General features: G+C 51.8%; 1 protein-coding gene and 1 long non-coding RNA gene across 6 annotated transcripts in view; one reads left to right on the top strand and one right to left on the bottom strand.

The window, feature by feature from the left end:
* Positions 1 to 8,165: 8,165 nt before the first annotated feature.
* LOC111545721 lies at positions 8,166 to 8,792 on the bottom strand. Its single transcript, XR_004229199.1, has one exon. It is a non-coding gene; the product is annotated as a CCDC140 long non-coding RNA (long non-coding RNA).
* A 4,907-nt stretch (positions 8,793 to 13,699) lies between these two features.
* PAX3 (paired box 3) overlaps positions 13,700 to 19,518 on the top strand; it is a 98,301-nt gene continuing 92,482 nt past the window's right edge. For 2 of the 5 annotated variants that reach the window (XM_023217502.2, XM_023217497.2), the window contains exons 1-4: positions 13,700 to 14,166; positions 15,468 to 15,703; positions 17,015 to 17,144; positions 18,371 to 18,505. In XM_023217502.2, coding sequence (XP_023073270.1) covers positions 14,082 to 14,166; positions 15,468 to 15,703; positions 17,015 to 17,144; positions 18,371 to 18,505 — 586 coding nt within the window. In that variant the 5' untranslated portion in view covers positions 13,700 to 14,081. Of the gene's footprint in view, positions 14,167 to 15,467; positions 15,704 to 17,014; positions 17,145 to 18,370; positions 18,506 to 18,911; positions 19,036 to 19,518 lie in introns of those variants that run through there. The other 3 variants (XM_023217503.2, XM_023217499.2, XM_023217488.1) reach the window with 3 other exon arrangements.

The raw sequence follows: 19,518 nt of genomic DNA, 5'->3' as shown, positions 1-19,518 counted from the left end.
AGGCTGTTCGGTTCGCCCCAGTTCCCAGCTCCATTACAGGTGAGTTTGAGATCGAAAAGGCAGAGGAGGGCTCGGGGACAAATCGAAGGCACAAGGACGCTGTCATGAGCCCATTTGTCACGCGTGGAGGGAACTAGCGGCCACACTATCTTGCCAACCCCATCACTCGGCATCCCTGCTGAGTTTGGTTTGCCTTTGGGCGAACCTGGTATTCAGCCTTACCTGTAACGTCCCGGATTTCAGGGACTGGAGAGTAGGTTATTTACAACCGGATGACGTTTTTAATATTCCTAGATGCCCACGGGCCGCTCCCAGAGCCCGCCCGAAAGCTGCGCGTTCGCATTTATTGGTAAAAATAGCAGAGGTGCCCAAAAAAGTAAATTAAGAAAAAAACAGACGCCGGGTACGGTGCCTGCGCCCTGCGGGGAGTCGCCTTCGTTTAGTACCAGGTTTCTCCTTCGCTTTTGGCAGCAGAGGTTCGAGAATCTCAGCCCCGAATGGCTCCCGAAAACTTGCCGCCCGCCGAAAGTCCCGTATTTCCCTTCGGCTTCCAAAGATGCAAAGAGCATCTTGACACACCCTCTCATTACCCGAGGGCGGGGCAGCGTGACCTGGACACTAAAGTTGGAGGGGGGACTTGGAAACACCTTAGGAGTCTTGAGGTGCGTTTGTAAATTTCTCCCCAGGGGCCGAACCTGCGTCCTCACGCCCAGGAGCCCAAGACCTGGCCTCCGCAACGACACAGTCCTTATCTCAGACCTTCTACGATGTCTCCATAATCAGACTTGGCGGTCGGGAAGAAGGCGAGGATCGCTGCGGGGCTTGCCGCGGAGTAGGAAGGACTCAGAACGCCCGCAAAGACGCCTCATTCCAAGTGCAGAGCAGATCGGCTGTAACAGGAAGGCGAGAAGGTTGGAATTCGTAGTTTATCTTCACCTTCCGCCCACCGTTGTCCCGACCGAATAAGAGGCTAAAGTGTCTCAAGTTGTTTTCTGCATGAAAATTAGGTTAATAAATTTTCCCCGGGAGGAAAAAAAAAAAAAGTTGTTTAAAATAAGCGAACACTTTAGGCAGGGCACAGTGGCTCACACCTGTAAACCCAACACTTTGGGAGGCCGAGACCAGACGGTCGTTTGAGGCCAGGAGTTCCAGACCAGCCTAGTCAATACAGCGAGATCCCCGTCTCTAACAAAAAATACAAAAATTAGCCGGGCATGGCGGCACATGCCTGTAGTCCCAGTTACCTGGAAGGCTGAAGAGGGAGGATCGCTTGAGCCCAGGATTTGGAGGCTGCAGTGAGCTGTGATCTGGCCACTGCACTCCAGCCTGGGTGACAAAGCAAGACCCCGTCTCAATCAATCAATCATATAAGCAAGCACTTTAAAGTGGGATTATTGGATGTATTTTAAAAGGGAAATGAGGTGAAGTAAATTTCTAAATTATTTTCAGTAGAGATAAGTTACTTTGGTGTCTCCTGAAGGCATTAAAGGTAACTTTTGTTGACATTTACTTACTGACAGAACAAGGCAAACAATGAAAGATGAAGTATTGGCCGGGCGCGGTGGCTCAAGCCTGTAATCCCAGCACTTTGGGAGGCCAAGGTGCACGGATCACGAAGTCAGGAGATCGAGAACATCCTGGCTAACACGGTGAAACCCCGTCTCTACTAAAAAAAAAAAAAAAAAAATACAAAAAATTAGCCGGGCGAGGTGGCGCGCCTGTAGTCCCAGCTACTCGGAGGCTGAGGCAGGAGAGTGGCATGAACCTGGGAGGCGGAGCTTGCAGTGAGCCGAGATCGCGCCACTGCACTCCAGCCTGGGCGACTGAGCGAGACTCCAGACCTCATGCTTTCCGGGGCTGATCAAAATAGTAGAAAACCAGTACCTTCTAACGGACCAGGACTGGCAATATAACCTTGTCCTGATTTAAACCCTAACACAGCGGCGGCTTAGCTGTGTGACCTTAGGCAAGTTAATTAACCTCTGTGTACCTCCTTTTTTCATTTTAACTAGATATAACCTAATTGATTTGAGCAGTAAGTAGATGAATCTTTGTAACACACTGACAACAATGCCATTATATACTAAGCACTCAATAAACATATACTGTTATGATTCACCATTATCAAGTATTGTTGTCACCACGTGTGGATTTCCTTAGTTCTCCTGAGATACCTTATTCAGATTATTTCAATGGGGAACCCTGACAGCAGGACCAAGAAACAGCAGGCCCTCCAAGCTCTCATGTTGCCAGCCCCAAGACACTAAATATGTCCTCCAAGAAATCTCAAGAAGAGTGTCGTCTGATTCCCAGAACAGAGACTGAGACAGGTGAAAGATTGCTGAGCAGTTTGTAATGCTAGGCAGGGCATAGTGACATCCTCTTCCCTGATCCCCCCATCCTGGCACTTCAGTGACTTCTACTTTAAAAGGGTTTATTCCAAGTATTTGTTTTATTTACCTTCACCTTTTCTCCAATCTTTCTGCACTTTTGCAAGGTTTGAGCAGGCAAAGTCCAAACTCGATTTATTTTAAAACCTTGGGAGCAAACTAAATAGAATTTTTCTTAAGTCAGTACTAAGTAAGGGCATATGTAATTTGTCTAGCCCATGATAGGATCATAAATATTGCATTTTCCTTTCTAATATCTTTTTCCCTATCTCAACCACCTATATTCTGCTACCCCCAAATATACAAGAATCTCCCGTATTATGGAAGACTGAACTGGGGATGCAGATCAGTTCTCCCAACGCAAATGTGCCCTTCAAATTGGAAATGATCATTCATTGTTGCCTAATGTAATATACCACCAGGATTCCATGCAGAACATCAGTTAGGATTCATTTTATCAGATGTATCTTAGTAATTATATTCTGATATTTGATGCCTCCCTCTATTTCTCTCTCTCTTCCTCCATGGTTCTTTTCAGTTTGGAGCAATCCTCTCTTTTTCAAGGAGTTTTTCCTTTTTTCTGTCTCTAATATTATCCATTCCTAGGACTTTCCTACTTTCTGAGCTTGGAAAGCTTCTCTGATTTTTCCTGCCACCCTGCCTTTGAATGTCCTGTGGTCTGGCTCCTGCCGTCCTGAGTCATTCTCCTCCAGTGAAACCCACACAGTTTGCTCTTCTGAAAGTCAAACTGCTTCACCAAGCAGAAGAGTGGAGCAAAGCCCCCATCATGTGAGCTTGTACTGAGAGACCAGAAATTATCTTCTATTACAGGCATGATTCTCATGTCCCCATTATGACAGAGGTGCCTGGTCTTTCTGAGGACCTCTATGGATTGCTTTGGAGATATGAAGATTAGGTTTGGAGATGCCACGAAGATTTCCTTTCAACAGTGGGCCTTCTCACCTCTTCCACTGGTACATGTTTCTGTTTACTTCCCTGATGAGCAGCTCTAAGTTATTTATTGGTAGGTTTTACTTTATCAGTGGTTCTGTGATAAGTAAGAACTGCTCTCTTTGACTGTGAAGCACTTCTGCATATTGCTCTGAGAAATCTGTAGTGTTCACAGTGGCTTTGGGAGTCCAAGGTGGGAGAATAGCTTGAGACCAAGAGTTCAAGACCAGCCTTGAGGATCCATCTCAAGAAAGAAAGGCAGTGAGAAGAGAGAAAGAGAGAGGGAAAGAGGGAGAGAGAGAGAGAAAGGAGAAGTAGTAGAAGAAGAACAACAAGAAGAAGAACAAGAAAACAAAAGAAAGAAGGGAAGAGAAAGAAAGACAGAAAGAACAAAAGAAGGAAAGAAAGAAAGAAAGAGAGAGAAAGAAAGAAAAGAAAAGAAAATCCGTGGTCTCTTTTCAAGTCTTTACTGCAGGGCCACAAGCTGTTGCCTCCACTTCATCTGTTGCCTTCCTTGGTCCCAAACTTCTTAGGCTTTCAAAGATGTGTTCAAAGACTTTGTAATAACTTATGAAACCTTGTGAAAGTATTTCCTCCTGAATTCTTCCTGCTGGTTTATTTTCCATTTATCTCACAGAAATACCAGCCAAGGAATGATGACTGGTTTTTTAGGGTCTTGGGCTCCTCTGGATGATCTGGAAAGAGGAGTCTTCCACACCCCTCCCACTGCCAAAGTGGTAGTAGCTCCTCTGAATCACCCAGGAGGAAAATACAGACTTGCCCCCACGATGTGGAGCAGGGCACTCCTAGCTTTGCCAACATCTCCCCTGCCTTGGAGGGAGTTTCCTTCTGTATGGGAAATGGGAGTGACAGGTTCTGTAGAGTGGAGATGTGGACACCAAGAAGGTGTGCTGTCATTTTCTATCAAATAAAAATGCAATTTTCAGCAGACGGGAGTTAGATGAAGAGGCCCAGGTCCATCTTGGATTTTTGAGCCACGATCACTGGAAGGGAGGAGTCCCATACCTCTGGCATGTCAACGGTGACAGCTACCCTAACCCTGGAGGTGGTTCGAGGGACAGAGCTAAAGGGAGCCTCAGTTGGTCCATCAGAAGGTTCAGTCCTCCTGTCACCCAGCCTCCCACAGCCATTTTGAAATATCTTTCCAAAGAAGACAATGGGAAACATCTAGAGAGATGCTGGGCCCCCAGAGGAGGCAAGCACTACCTCTTTTGGAGGGAAGCACATCTGCAGGTTTGGCAGCCCAGGCCCTGCCAGGAGTTTTACAGGACCTCAGCCTACCACAGCACAGTAGGCATTCACTAAAGTGTTGTGGACTACATGGTTTCATCACTTTCCTTTATCCTTGCCTTTCCTTCAGCCAACACTCCTTCCTCCTCTCCCTTCTCTGCAGGGAGCTACAGCTCCGCCCAGCATTCCCAGACCTCTCCTGCTGAAATATCAACTACACCCCAGATTTTCATATCCGTTCACTCACTACCCCACCCTTGGTCCTTCAAACTTCTCCTGGGCTGAGCCTCAGTCTTACAACCAATCTCCTGGCAGGGTGCATATATATATATTGCTGTTTTCTAGACCATCAGCTCTGCCAGGGCAAAGACTTTGGTCTGTTTCGTTGCTGTGGCGCCAGCACTAGGAAAGGCACATAGTAGAAGCTCAATAAGTATATGTGGAATAAATGAAAGGCCAAGGGTGCCAGAATGCGATCGACTCCAGGAGAAGCCGGAAGACTAGCCGGGCCAACGATTCAGTGGGAGAAGAGGGGGACAATCAAATAATCTGGTGACCCGCAAGTTTTGCAGGTGCCTCAGGTCCAGGAAATGACCCGTGATCAAAGGATCCTGAGAACTTTCAGAGGGAGAATGAGTGATTGAATGTGAGAATGCAGACACCCGAGTGTGCCCAGCTCTTGCACGAAGGAAACAGCAAGGAAGAGGGCGGTGCTCCAGGCGCTGCTAAACTCTGGCTGGTAGTGCTCGCGGGCCACTGCCACACGCACTCTCGTCTCCGCTAGTGCGGCCCAAGCAGCGCAGTGGGGCAGGTTCCTTCACAGGCCACCGGGTGCCCAAGGCTGCGCGCTAGGGCTCTGTAGCTCCCGGCAGCGCGCTCGAAGGAAAGGCTCTGTGTGCGGTGCGACTTTCTGCTTCCCGGGGAGGCTCCGAAAGGCCCTCCAGCCAAGGGCGCCTGAGGACGCGAGGGTGGGCAGGCCAGTCCTTTAGGGTGGGGACCAGCTGAAAATCAGACCTCCGACGCCAAGCTTGATCCAGCTTTTATAATTTTTCTTTATCCAGCAGAACCTCTTGAAGGGACGACGGTCCAGGCTCAAAGCGCAGAAAGGTTAGGACCCACTAGTATAGGGTGGGACTAGGGAGCAAGGTCAGGCCAAGAGGCCAAACCCTGCTTTGCTGAGAGAGGTCGTCTCACAGGACACTCCGCCCCAAGGCGTTCTCCCGTGAAAGCCCAGGGTCCCTGCCTTCAGAGGACCAGACTGCTGCGGGGCTGCCCGGAAATAACCTGAGTTTGCACCCACCCCCTCTAACCCCAATCTCCAGCCAGCTTTCCCACTTGCGACCCGGAGGCTGCGAGCTTTCCCGGTTCTCTATGCCAATAATTGGAGGATCCCTCTCTCTCCCCAGAACTCACTCCTGAGCAGTGTGCTGGTCGTACAGCAACCTGGTCATCTGGGAGGAGTTGGTCGCCCAGACGACTTCTAAGGTCTTCCCCGTCCCATCCCCCAGAGTAGTTTTTCGGGGCGTCCTGAGGCAACAGGAGGTTTTCTGCCTCCCCGGTCACTTCGCCCCAGGCGCCTTTTTAGAGGGTCCTAGGGAAGAGGAGGACTGAGAACCGCGTGGTCCCCACTGAGCCTGGGGGTAAAGGGACGGAGGAAATGGGCCATGAAGTGTCCGCGCGAGTCCCTGTGCGAGTTTCTGAGCGCGTGCCCAAATAGTGTGTGGGAGGCATTTCCCGGCCTGTCCAGGGATCTAGAGCGGTCCTGCTAGTGCGCAACCAGCCCGTGTTTCCGGAAAGGCCTCCCTGCGCGCCGGGTGAGCAGCCAGCGCCAGGCGAGCCCAGAAAGGTGGAAGTCACGGTGGAACCGCCGGCCACGCTGCTGCTTCTCCACACGCGCTCTGGGAAGGGATTAGGCGCCCCCTGCACTTTCGCTTTGGGCGTGATTGATGCGAACGGCGAGCTAAGGGCTGCGTAATTAATAAAGATTATGCCGGTTTTGTGGAAACGTTCCTCTTAATTAATAAAGGAGGGGGGTTCTAAAGGTGTTTGATTTGCATTTGGAAAATTCCCTCGGCAGCTCGGGCTCCGTGGTGAAGCGGCCGCTGGGACCCGGGACTAATTGGCAGCCGCACGGCCGCGGCGTTCTTGTTCCGGATCAAGTGTACCCCATCTTGTTCCCCTCGCCCCGAGGTCTACCGGGCCGCACTCCCTGGGGCTCAGGGCCCCACTCAACTCTGTCTGCATTCACCCCTCCTCGAATAGGTCTCCTTGCCTTCTGCGGACATTGGCTGGCACCCCCGCCCCCAGCCCCGCACATTTCCCACAGAGCCTCTTGATCCTTCTCCATCTAGAGGGTACCTCCAGGAGCCCAGATCGCCGATCCTTGGGCTCTGCCAGGGCTTCTGTCGCTGTCCCCTGGGAGGGGGGCGAGGGATGGAAAGAAGCATTTATTCCGTGTCTCTAAGGCCAAAGGGCGCTCAGGGAACGCTGAGAACCCTCCCTGCCCTGAGTGATTGTGTGTGTGTGTGTGTGTGTGTGTGTGTGTGTGTGTGTGTGTGTGTGTACATGTGTGGCTGTTTGTGTCCCTGTGTGGGTCGTATATGTGTGTTTCTAAATATCTGGGAGTGGTGTGTTTTGTTAAAATACTACCTTTTCTCGGGCTTTACTGTTCACCTGCTGCAGCCCAGGAAAAAAAAGTCTCCTTTCCCTAGCGTTGCCGCAGCGAAACACACTTTCGCTTTAACCGTAGACTCCTCCTGGTCCCGGGTTGGAGGGGGAAGCAAGTGCTCCCTGCCCAGAAGGAGCTGGGGGCGGGGAGGTGGGAGAGACCCAGTGTCAGCGTGGAGGGCCTGAGAGCCGAAAAGTGGCTTCAAAGGTTTTGGTAACGACTCTTCGGCCTTTATTTATGCCCTTATTAATACAATATCCATCATGTAGATATCGATCTTTATCCTTTAAACTGATACGCTGAGAATCAATTAGCCATGCAGATTACATTTCCTACCTATCCAAATGTTAATCTCTTAGGCTCAGAGCCGGTGACAATATATTTTTGCAGCCAGATAGTATTAGATTTCGTTCAGAAAAAAAGAAGACGAAGAAGAAAAGGAAGAAAGACTCTCTGAGGCTCCTTCCTCTTGGGGCTACTTGTCTTAACTCTTGGCCAGGCTGGGGCTGGGGTGCCCCTCACAGAGTTTTCCGGGGCCAAGAAGCGAGACCCCGAGGATGGTGCGCGCGCAGGGCCACGGCGGGGAGCCGGGCAGCTTTCTGCAAGAGAGCTCTGGGAGGTTGGCGGGTTAGCGAGGCGTCTGCCCTTCTGCCGCGTGCTCCCTCCAAGCTAATCAACGCGTCTCAGTGGCCCCTTTCGATGGGTTTCCGTGTTGGAGATGGTCAGGTTTCATCTTTTTAGAATTTTTCCACCTGGTTCTCCAATCTCCAAGGTTCTGGATCAAAATTATTCTCCTGCCCCTCGCCCCCAAACCTACGACTTGTTGAAAGGTTCATCTCCAGAAAAAGAAGCTTTATTTAAAAGAGGAAACGGGTGTTTTCTTGGGTGATGGGAGATGAAAAAGTTTAAGGTCTAGGAAGAAACTTAATGAAAGTCATATGTAGAAATTCAGGAAGCGGAGGCATCCTGCTTTGGTTGTGGCGATAAGAGTTTCCCCCCTCTTCCCTCTCCCACGCCTTCCCTCCATTCTTCCCTCCCTTTAATATATTTTTTAAATTTCTTTCCTTCTTTCTCTCTTTCATTCTCTCTCTCTTTCTTCTTTTTCATCCCCTCCGCCTCTTCCCCAGTTTTGAAAGAGTGAGGGGTCGAGAGAGGACGTGTCCTAGGGCAGGCAGCCCTCCCGGGGTCTGTGGACTGCGGGATCTCAGGAGACGCCCGGGTGGCCGAATATCTCCAAGAGGCAGGTGCGCGCAGCACGCTTCAAAACGCCTCTCTGCAGTCCCAGGTCCGCGCTCCCCAAGACTCTGGCCAGATCGCGCCGGGCTTGGCCCCTGACAACTCTGCCTCCTCCACCTGTCGCGTTTACTCCGTTTAGTTGGCTATGCAGTCTCTGGCCCCAGATGTGCTTTTAAAACCCGAGGAACGCGGATGCTGGACTCATTCTCAGCCTCTTCCCTCGGGGTCCCGTGATCCCACTGTGGCGAGCTTCCAGGCTTAGCGAGGAGATGTGGGTTTGAACATTCGTCTCCCATGTTTCTCTTTTCTTGCTCCTCGCGTCAATGGCCCCTCTGCCTTACCGCTGAAATCCATCTCGAGGAGAAATTTTCTCCGAGGGTTCAAGAGACCCAGGCTGAGAAGCGGCCGCGGCCCACTGCACTGGTTCAGGAGCTGGGGCCGCGTGGAGTCGGAAGTCCAGTACGGATCTGAGCGAAATAAAGACCTGTTAGTTCCCCCCACCCGGTACCCTCCTCCCCCGAGGGCAGGACACACAGCCCCAGCTCTTTGTGTACAGGCGCCCCGAGGCAAGAGTTCCTGGATTGGTCACTCGCCTACTTTTTTGCTCCGGGAATCAAGGAAACCAACGGACTCCAAGGTTTCTTTTATTCACTTCTTCCAACTCTGTTCCCGCCCCGACCTCACTCACAGCCTTCGCCTGACTCTGCAGAGGTCAGACTTTCTGGTCTTTCCAAGGCCCAGGCTGCCTGCCCCCAATATAAGACGGTCCTTCAGCTAAGTACGGCCCTTCTACTCTTACCCCTTTCACACACGCCAGGTTCTTTCACACACACACATACACACACCTCGAATACACACACTTCCTGAATACACACACCAAAGAGCAGTTACCGAGTTTCTCTTCTAAACATCACCCCCACCCCACCATGAACTTTTATCTAATTGAGCAGAACGTTTTTTGGAAGGTTAGACAGACTTACTCTAATTTTTTAAAAGACACCTCCCCGCCCCCCGGAGAATCGGGCTCTGGAATCTTGTCTTCCTTGTTTACCTAAAAATAATTTTCTCACCCAAATGGACTAGACCAACTGCTATGAGATGTATTCTCTCCCTCCCTCACTGCCTTTAAAAACCGCTCCCTTCTTTCCCTCTTTTCTTTTTCCTTTCCTATTTTCCTTCTTCCTTTCCTATTTTCCGTCTTCCTTCCTTTCTTCCCACAAACCACATGTTCTTTATTGTTAACCGGCTCACAAGTTCCCTGGGGGCTTCCCCAGCTGCAGAAACAAACCCACTTCGGCTGGCCTACACCACCTTTCAATGCGATGTCCACATCCTCATCCAGTCCCTTAATCCGAACTCATCCCGACTGATTTTTCGATGGGGAGAAGAGCGGCGCCAATGCTTTTGACAAATAACTGCGGGGGGCCTAATGGCGGTCACTGAGGCAGCGGCTGCGAAGGACCACGGGTTTAACCCGGGCATTCATCAATCCTGTATCATCACATCCGGACCGGAAGCTCATGATCAGGAACCTGGCGTTTTGATATCCTCCCCGTGAGCCCCCGGCAACCTTTCTATGGGATTGAGGGTTTCTCGGCGTTTGCCCAAATTTTACTGCATCCTAAGAGTCACGCCTGGGGCTGGGCGGGTGGCCAGGAGCTTCTCTGCTCGACCCTGTCAGCATGCTAGAGCTTGGCCCTTCAGACAGGACGAAAAAGGCCTGGCTGGCAGACGCCAACCCCGCTCCTCACTAGGTCAGGGACATTATTTTGAATAGATCATAATTTCCTCTTAAGACCTGTGTTTGGCTGAGTATGAACTCATCCCTCAGAGGCCCCGAGAAGTTCATGGGCCATGAAACCCTTGTGCCAGTGTCCCCAGGTGCGGAGGCTGTGGGCTGAAGGTTGCTTCGCAGCCCAGACGGAACTCACCCAAGCACGACTAGGCTGTAGATCCACGCATCCAAACGGGCTGCAAGGGAGAACCTTCAAGTCAACAAGGGCAAGCTCCACCCAGGCCTAGGCAGCCAGCCCACTGTTAATTTCACCTGTAGCGTCTCTGAAACTGGAGGTAGAGGCAGAGGGGGCAACAGAAGCTATGCCTCCCACCCCCTGTTTTTTGTTTTTTTTTGGTCAAATTATCCAAATACTGTCTTCAAGGCTCCAGTTTCATTTCGAACGTGCACAGATCGTGAGTGGAGGCTACGCTCGTTCACAACACCGAGAGTCCCCCTGACGCGTTCTGGGTAATTTGTTAGCCCGGGGAAACTCCACTGCCTCCCAAACCTGGGTTCAAGGATGCAGCGCGCGGGCCCTAGCCTTCCAAGCCCCACCGCTGGGGCATTCTTTTACCAATTAGCACCTGTACCGCGGCCAAATTTGGCACCAGGACTCCTTGACTCACCGGCTCCGCATGGGGAAGTGACCTGGACTCCCACCAAGCTGCAGGGATTGGGGGTGCGGTAGCTTGGGCCCTGGAGAGACTTCAGAAAGAAATAAAGGGGAGGCCCAAGCCTCGGAGATAGAAAAAGAGTGGCTGGAATCACCCGGCTTTCCTGAGACCTGTTGCGCCCGGTTCTGCGGAGTCCCCGGCTCTGAGCGGGGTTTAGTTTGGCGCAGTGCGGGCGCCCTAGGCCGGGCAGCCTCAGCCAACCTTGCTGTCCTGACCATCCCAGGTCGGACTTCTGGGACACAGGCCACAAGAAATTTAGATTCCCGAAGTCTTTGGATGTGGCCCAGCTGTCCAGAGCCTAAGGGTGCGCATCCACCCCTCTCCGAGTCTCCGGGCACTTCTGGCCACTGCCCGGTGGAGAAGGGCCGAGCTGATCATCTGGATACATATGAACCTCAGAGCGCTTGGCAGAAGAGAAAGAGGCCGGAAAGGAGAGAAAATGAGTCGCCTCCTGATTCCAGAGTCACATCCTCGTGGCCTCCATTTGTATGATTTTATAGCAAGGGGAGGCTAGTTTATGAACCAGCCCCCATGGACACTTAAGACCCGGCTCAGCCGGCAGTACCTCCGATCAACGGTCTCGCGGACTCTGCAGTCTAAGGGACCGGGAGAGGGAAGCTTGAAGCAAGCGCCTCCCTCCAGCATCAGCCGGCTCTCAGGAGAGAAAACTGCCGGCAGGAGAGAGACGGGTGGACTCTGGGAGGGGCTGGCCAAGCCCCCGGCTCGAAAACAAATGAGACTCAGTCCTAGATGTTCTTTAACTGCTCGAGGGTGCCAGAGTTTATTTTAGCTGAGAATTGAGCCTACATTTGCCTTCTTTTTTAGTATATGTGCTGCCGAAGCGAGCACACATTTGCGTTCTTCAAATTACACTTCGGGTACCTCCTTCACCCAACAATTACCGCTGACCCCAGAAAGTGCTCTGTCGGCTCCGCTCAACCTTTGGGAGAAGAAAACTTGGAAAAGTCGAACTCTCAAAATGCTGTCGCTGAGAAGTGGCTTAAAAAATAAGGACACAGGCTTTGGTGACCCCAATTCCTTAAAAAGAAAATAAGAAAATTTTCCCCTTGAAAAAATTGAATCACTATTAGTAAAACCAAGTTAAACAAGGCACATGCCTGGCTCATGGGCCCAGACATTTTTGGGAGTCTCCTGAGACCTGTCCCCGTGGCTCTGAGGGTCAACCAAGCCTTCTGGCATCAGGCAGGCTGAAAGCTTGTCTGTTTTCCCCTATGGTGGGTGGGTTTTTAAAGGACCAACTTGTGGACTGCTAAGCAGCTATACCCCAACTCTCCCGCCCCCCCCATCTTGCCTTCTGAGTTTGCCTTAATTAGGGAACGGTGAAGTAGGGTTGGGGACCCGAGTTCACGTCAAAACTGTCAAAGGAGGTGGGGGAGGGGGACAGAGAGAGAGGAGTGGAGAACTCCTGGCGCAGGAAAATTCAAAACTCGTAAAAGGAAAAGGGGGAACTTGAAGCCCAGAAGTCATTGTTTCCTTTATTTCAAAGGGAAAAACCTGCCCGATTCTCATCCTTTTGATTGATTAAGGCCCTGAATACCTCGCGGACCCGGAGTGACAGTCCCTGAATAGACTCGAGCGAATAAAGCGCAGTGCAGAGCGCGGGGCTGGCACTCGGGGGTGTAAAGGAGGCGAGTTCGCTGGCACTTACCAAGTTATAAATAAAAGGCTATGCACAATGGTACCTTCTCTAAGGACAGACAGCCTTTACAACACTCCTGGCGTCATATCCTGCTGGGGACACTTCAGCTCCTAGCCAAGACTTCGTTCCTTTTATTTTTCCAGCAGTTTAGTCTGAATGCCATAATAAATTCCTGAGAACAAACGCTGCAGCCGGGCAAAACTTTAACATATAGACACATCTCTGTCGACGCATTGGGGATCTACACGTGGAGATTTAGAGCCGCAGCTTGCCAGAGCGGTTTTTAAATCAAGGAGAGGAGCTGGGTTTTTTTCTGCACCCTCCCCCCATACCCCCAGCCTTCAACTAACGAGTGCTTGGGCCTAGCGACGGCTGCCTGTGCTTCACACTAGCCCAGCTTGCAAACGGAGAAGACAAAAGAACATCAGCGCACCCTGGACTCACCCCCGGGAGAAACCCCATCGGGAGGACCCCTTAACAAGCCTAGGCCAAGGGGCACTGACCATAGGAAGGAAAGCTAAATATGTCTGGGGCCCCAGATGCCTTCTTATTGGAATTGTGCCCCCTCCAGTGGCAGTAAGCCAAGAGAAATGAGAGCGAGACCTACAGGTAGAAAAAATGAGACATAGAGAGACACAGGAAATCACAAGAGGAATAGAGGCAGAGCGAGACACACAGAGAGAGACACAGAAAGAGACAGAGAGACAGAGAAATAGAGAGTCAAGGAAAGAGAGATCAGAGAAACACGCACGCAACACACACACACACACACACACACACACACACAGTGACAGAGACAGAGAGACAGAGACTCTTCTCCACCCTCAGCTACTGCCATTTCCCTAGGGCTGTCTCTCTCAGTTTCCACCGGGCCACCCTTCTCTCCTGGGCAAGGGGCGCAGCGCGGGTCCCCCTCGGGGCCGGCAGAGGCCTCAGCACCACCAGAGATGGGAAGAGAAAGTGGCCGCTGTCGCCCAATCAGCGCGTGTCTCCGCCACCCGGGACGGTCTCCCCATCGGCCAATCGCAGCTCAGGGCTCCTGACCAAGCTTTGGGTAAAAGAACTAATAAATGCTCCCGAGCCCGGATCCCCGCACTCGGTGTCACCACAGGAGGAGACTCAGGCAGGCCGCGCTCCCGCCTCACCCGACTCCCCGGATCGCCGTGGCTCTCTGAGCCCCTTTTCAGGGACCCCAGTCGCGGGAGCATTTGCCTGGACTCGCACCAAACTTTTCCGCCCTGGGCTCGGGATCCCGGACTCCGGGGCCTCCCCGCCCTCCCGTTTCCCGGGTTCCAGCTCCGGCCTCTGGACTAGGAACCGACAGCGCCCCTCCCCGCGTCCTTCCCTCTCTCTCCAGCCGTTTTGGGGAGGGGCTCTCCACGCTCCGGATAGTTCCCGAGGGTCACTCGCGCCGCACTCGCCTTTCCGTTTCGCCTTCACCTGGATATAATTTCCGAGCGAAGCTGCCCCCAGGATGACCACGCTGGCCGGCGCTGTGCCCAGGATGATGCGGCCGGGCCCGGGGCAGAACTACCCGCGCAGCGGGTTCCCTCTGGAAGGTAAGGGAGGGCCTCAGGGCGCCTCCTGGATCCCGGGGCCTGGAACAGACTGCTTCACCCCATCCCCAGGATCCACAGGCTCCTTTGGTGCTTCCAGTAAGCCCATTCCCCGGGCACCCCACACCCCAAGAAGCACCAGTCGGGGGCGAGGACCTACTCGATTTCCTTTCTGCAAATGGAGCGCGCTGCTCTCTTCAAATCCTGACGGAGCTGGGCGGCCAGGCCTGCAGCGGGCCGGGGCGACTTGCCCCTGTTGTTTTGAAAATGCCGCGGCGGAGAAGGAGGTGAAACAGCTCTTGAGCTGCAGAAACAACTTCTCCGCAATTTGTCCACTCGAAATTATCTCGAAATTGTCCCGGCTGCGCCCACACTTGTGAAACATATGTCAGTTCAGGAAGCATTTTTTTGCCCTGCAAAATTGTAGTGGCTAACGCCGCGCAATTGTGATTGGAATTTTTAGAATAATTAAATAAATTAGAATTCTATTTGTGTCAAATAGCGTCTAGAATTTTCTGTAACTTGTTTAGGAATCGCCTTTCAGTCCACTTGAAGATTCTGGGAATCCCGAGGAGGCAGGAAGCCTTGCAAGCCTTAGCCGTTTCCAAAGGTTTTCGAGGTTAGGGGACCCCAGCAGAGATGCTCATCGCCCCCACCCCCAGCCCCTTCACACTCAGCCTAGAGTAGACTGTAACACCCACAGCAAGAATGGGGGCTAGGGGACCCAGGAGCAGTCCAGCCGCTGCTGTGATCTCTGTCCCAAGATGTAACAGGTGATACAGGCACTGCTGCTTGGGCCTCCTTTCTGGACCCGTTTTGACTCTTGGCTGCTACACTTTTGGCTAGAAACCCCAAGGGCTATCAGCTCGCCCAAGTCCCTTAGAAAGGGAGCGATCCCAATTGGACAGGGATCGGTAGGATCAGAGTTCATCAAGGCCAGCGCCCGGGTGAACTTCTCTTCGCCAGGCGGCTGTTTCTAGAGCAAGCTAGACAGTCTACCAGCTACAGGGTTTCCTAAGTTGCCACTCCTCCAGGGCCCGTAGGGGAAGATGCTTTCTCTGGGGAGAATTATTTTGCCCCACTTGCTGTCTTTACACAAGGTTACACGCGCTATATTGCTGAATAATTTGAACAAATGTGATTGAAAGGAGGTCGGGGTCTGGGATTCCGATGTCGAGCAGTTTCAGTGTCCGTGCTGTAACATGAGGATTGGCCAGAAGACTGTGAAATTACGTCTGCTGTTCTTTGCTTTTTATTTTCCTCCAGTGACTTTTCCCTTGCCCCTCTTTTTCACCTTCCCACAGTGTCCACTCCCCTCGGCCAGGGCCGCGTCAACCAGCTCGGCGGCGTTTTTATCAACGGCAGGCCGCTGCCCAACCACATCCGCCACAAGATCGTGGAGATGGCCCACCACGGCATCCGGCCCTGCGTCATCTCGCGCCAGCTGCGCGTGTCCCACGGCTGCGTCTCCAAGATCCTGTGCAGGTACCAGGAGACCGGCTCCATACGTCCTGGTGCCATTGGCGGCAGCAAGCCCAAGGTGAGAGGGCGGGCCTTGCCCTCCTGGCTCCCAGACTGTGGTCCCTTGTTTTGGGGAAGAGTGGGCAGGAGGGAACGGCTGGCATCTGGGGCTCTCCAATGAGTTATTTTTGAAGTTTGTGAAGGTGTGTAAAGGGGTGTGTGTGTGTATATGTGCGCGCGCGCCCTGGACACTTCTTGATGAACACTTAGGGAAAGCTCTCTCCTTTTTGCAAAGGAAAAATCACATTTGTTTTTTAAAGCCCAAAAACCTTGCAATCCTCATCAAATTATTTTAATAGATAAACACTTAAAGCAGGCAAGCTGTATGTGCCCACCTGTTGCCGATTTCTTCCTTAAGTGTCTTCCCAGCTCCCACCCATGGCACTGTCCTTTCCAAAAAGAATGTAAGGAACCTCTTCAGGTTTTATACTGGTTTGTTTCCGAAACCCCGCCCTCAGTCTCCCCCAGTGCAAACTGTTTTCAATGAGTCAAAAACTAGGATGATTAGTTTTTTTTGTAATAAGCCAATGACTCCATTAAAAAATATAAGCAGTTTGGTGCTATCCTCAAATTATTTTGGTTCCCTTCTTAAAAAGAAAGAGTCACGCCAACTAGGGTTGAGTGGGAGGGAATTACACAAGGTCTGTCTTTTCTTCCAGTTGCCACGGGGCAAAATCAAGAGGGTTATGGTAAACCCAAGACCTCCAAACACCCTCCTCTTCCTTCCCATCTACTGAAACCCTTTCACAGCCTTTCTAAGAATCTTTGGAACCTTCTTCTTCTTTAAAAAAGTATATATACTGGGGGTGGAGAGAAGAGTCAGCCTCTCTTACTTATATTTGTCATCGACTCGAAGTTTTAAAACCCTAAATAGGTACCTTTACATTTCAGTCTTCACTTTAGCATAAATATCCCTTTGGAAAAGCACAAGTGGAAGATTTAACTTAATTTTTCGGCTCCTTTTTCAAGCATTGCTTTTTTAGTTTCGTTTTCATGTTGGTTCTGTGTAAGGAGTTGCCTTATTTCCAGAGATGAGAAAGTACCACCCCACCCCACCCCCATCAAGATGTTATAATTCTTTTGAATTTATCCCGGTTGTCTGGGGCCTGTCTCGGGGAGGTAGAGGCTTTCCAGGCTGCTCCGGGATGGGATGTGTTCTTGTCTGTCTCTTTCTAAAGTGCTTCAGAGAGTTGGGATCTTTTTGCTAACAAAGGGGGACCATCCCAGAGGATTCAGGGAGGAGCATCCCGACAGGCCCAGAGGCGGTGGGGCCGCCGCCACCTGGCCCAGGATACCGGGTACCAACGCCTGCCTGCCTGTTCTCTTAAAGCAGGTGACAACGCCTGACGTGGAGAAGAAAATTGAGGAATACAAAAGAGAGAACCCGGGCATGTTCAGCTGGGAAATCCGAGACAAATTACTTAAGGACTCGGTCTGTGATCGAAACACCGTGCCCTCAGGTACTAGGCCCATTAACGTCTCCCCGAGGCGCGATAGTCAGTCGCTATTACCCCGGCAGGTAGAACAAGACGTAATCACCCCAATTATCAGCTATTGGAAGGTGGCCTCTCCCGAGGCCCTGAAATATTTAACAACCAGGCGTTCTTGGCACTTTATGGAGGGAGGGGTGAAATGCTTGTCCTGGGGGCGGAGGGTAGCGAGACCACCGCTGAGGACTCCCCAAAGAAGATTTCTGACTAGGAGGCAGGGCAGGAAACGTGAGGCGGAGGCAGAGCGTTTATTAATATTGATGTTCCCTTTTAAAGAGAAACAAATGTTTTGGTAACCCCAACCGAAGGGAGATGGGGCCCGCGCCGGGAGGGACTTTGCCGTGTGCGCAAGGCCGTGGAGGCTTTCACAACGGCCCCGATTGCCCCCGAGAGTCTCAGGGACGGTCAGGAGCCCCCTGCCACGGCAGCCTGGGGGAGGCGGAGAGAGAAGAGGGGCGAGCACGGGGCCAGCGCGAGGGCGCACGGGAGGGTTTGTTTTTAATTAAAAGGAAACTCCCTTTTTCCCTCTGCGAGAAGCATATATTTCAGAACATGGATTTGTTTACCAGACTGGAATCTGGAAAAAATAAGTGGGAGAGAGTGCATTTTCTTTTGATTTTTACAATAGGAAACGATTCTACAGTTGAAATTTAAACCCTTTATAGCCTTAAAAAAAAAAAAAAAAAAAAGGGAGAAAAAAAAAAAAAAAAGCTGGATTATCGGGGGTGGGGGCGGGGGGGGGGTGGACAGGTCGGCTTTGGTTCTTCCTCCCTTAGGGCGAACCGCAGGATCCATGCATTCAGGTGGGGAGGAAGGAGGATACCCAGCGGGCTGGTGGGAGAATTCTCTTAGATTGGAGACCCAGAGCCCGGTCTTTGGAGTCCAAGAAGGGAAATGTTTCCTGCCCAGAATCGAGGGACAAAGATGGCACCCGGCCCTAACCTGGAGGCACCGTTTTCCCAGGCTCCGTCTTTCAGTACCGAGATACAGATAATAGGGAGGGGGGTTTGAGTGGCAGGGTGAGAGGGCTGGAGAAGGATGTGGACGCCCCGGGATGCAGGAGGGGACACCCGAGCAGTGCAGGGCAGCGGCTCTAGGGCCCTGGCTGGGGGTTGGAGGGGGGCGCTCCTTCCCGCACAGTCCCTCTTTTCTCAGCTATGTGCACTCCCTTGCTTCCTTCCTCCGCCCGCCCCCAGTGAGTTCCATCAGCCGCATCCTGAGGAGTAAATTCGGGAAAGGTGAAGAGGAGGAGGCCGACTTGGAGAGGAAGGAGGCAGAGGAAAGCGAGAAGAAGGCCAAACACAGCATCGACGGCATCCTGAGCGAGCGAGGTAAGAGGTGGCGCCTTGGGCGGAGCACTCGCTGGAGACCTTGGCGGGCATCGGCTTCCTGACATTGCCGATCTGAAGGCAGCCAAATCCAGCTCGGATCAAGGTCCCTTCATGCGCAGTGTCTCTGCGCCTGAGTAAGGGCATGGAAGTGGAAGACCAGAGGGACACTAGGAATTAAAACAAACATTTCTATTCTGCTTAGTTTTTTCGTTTTGTAAATCTTTCTTTCTTACCACTGTCAGCCCCTGGGATTCTAGAACTGTGAATTGCGCTCTATTGGAGGGGGCAGGGGAAGCTGTTACTCTCTTGCCATTAAACACGAGACTGGGCATCTCTGAGCAATTGCAGGACCGGGGATAGAGGGTACTTGAATCTTCAGAAGTTGAAGTAGCTTTTATGCTCTCAGGAAAGGCCCTGGTCTCCGGAGTTTCCCCGCAGTAAAGGAGAGAGAGACAGAGAACTATTTTGGGCAATGGCCCTCCAAAGGTTGCCCCCACATTGGCTGCCTTATAAATGTGTGTGTGTGTTGACCGGCTTGATTTGTTTGAAATTAATTTTCAAATGTGACGGGGTTTAACCTGTGTGTGTCTGGGAATTGAAAGGAACCCAAGCTCTGGGTTACAAATTGAAGGGATCTGGGTTCTTAGAGTTCGGGCACCCTCTGTGTTCTAAGGGTACGGACCCCCGATTCCTTTTTGGCTGTGCACTGTCAGCACTAAGAAAAAAAAAATCTCCCTTATGGGAGACAGACGTGCAGCTTGCTTCCCCTTCACCGGCTACAAGTCATCCTCAAACTTTAAGGGTACACACGCTAAAAGAAAAAAAGAAAAGAAAAGAAATGTTATCAGAGTTGAACCAGGAAGGGATCATTGCAGTGGGAGATGGGGGGATTGTGTCTCAGTGGCTTTGGCCTTGGAGATGGTTGCCCCTTTTCAAATGCACAAATGGTCAACAGTGGCCAGGGGCCCCACTCGCGCCTGAAGTTTCCTCACCTGGGACCTGGAGTTCACTCC

This window comes from Piliocolobus tephrosceles, chromosome 11 (genome assembly GCF_002776525.5).
Source record: "Piliocolobus tephrosceles isolate RC106 chromosome 11, ASM277652v3, whole genome shotgun sequence".
NCBI classification, from domain to species: Eukaryota; Metazoa; Chordata; class Mammalia; order Primates; family Cercopithecidae; genus Piliocolobus; species Piliocolobus tephrosceles.
This window is presented reverse-complemented; position numbering and strand designations above follow the sequence as displayed.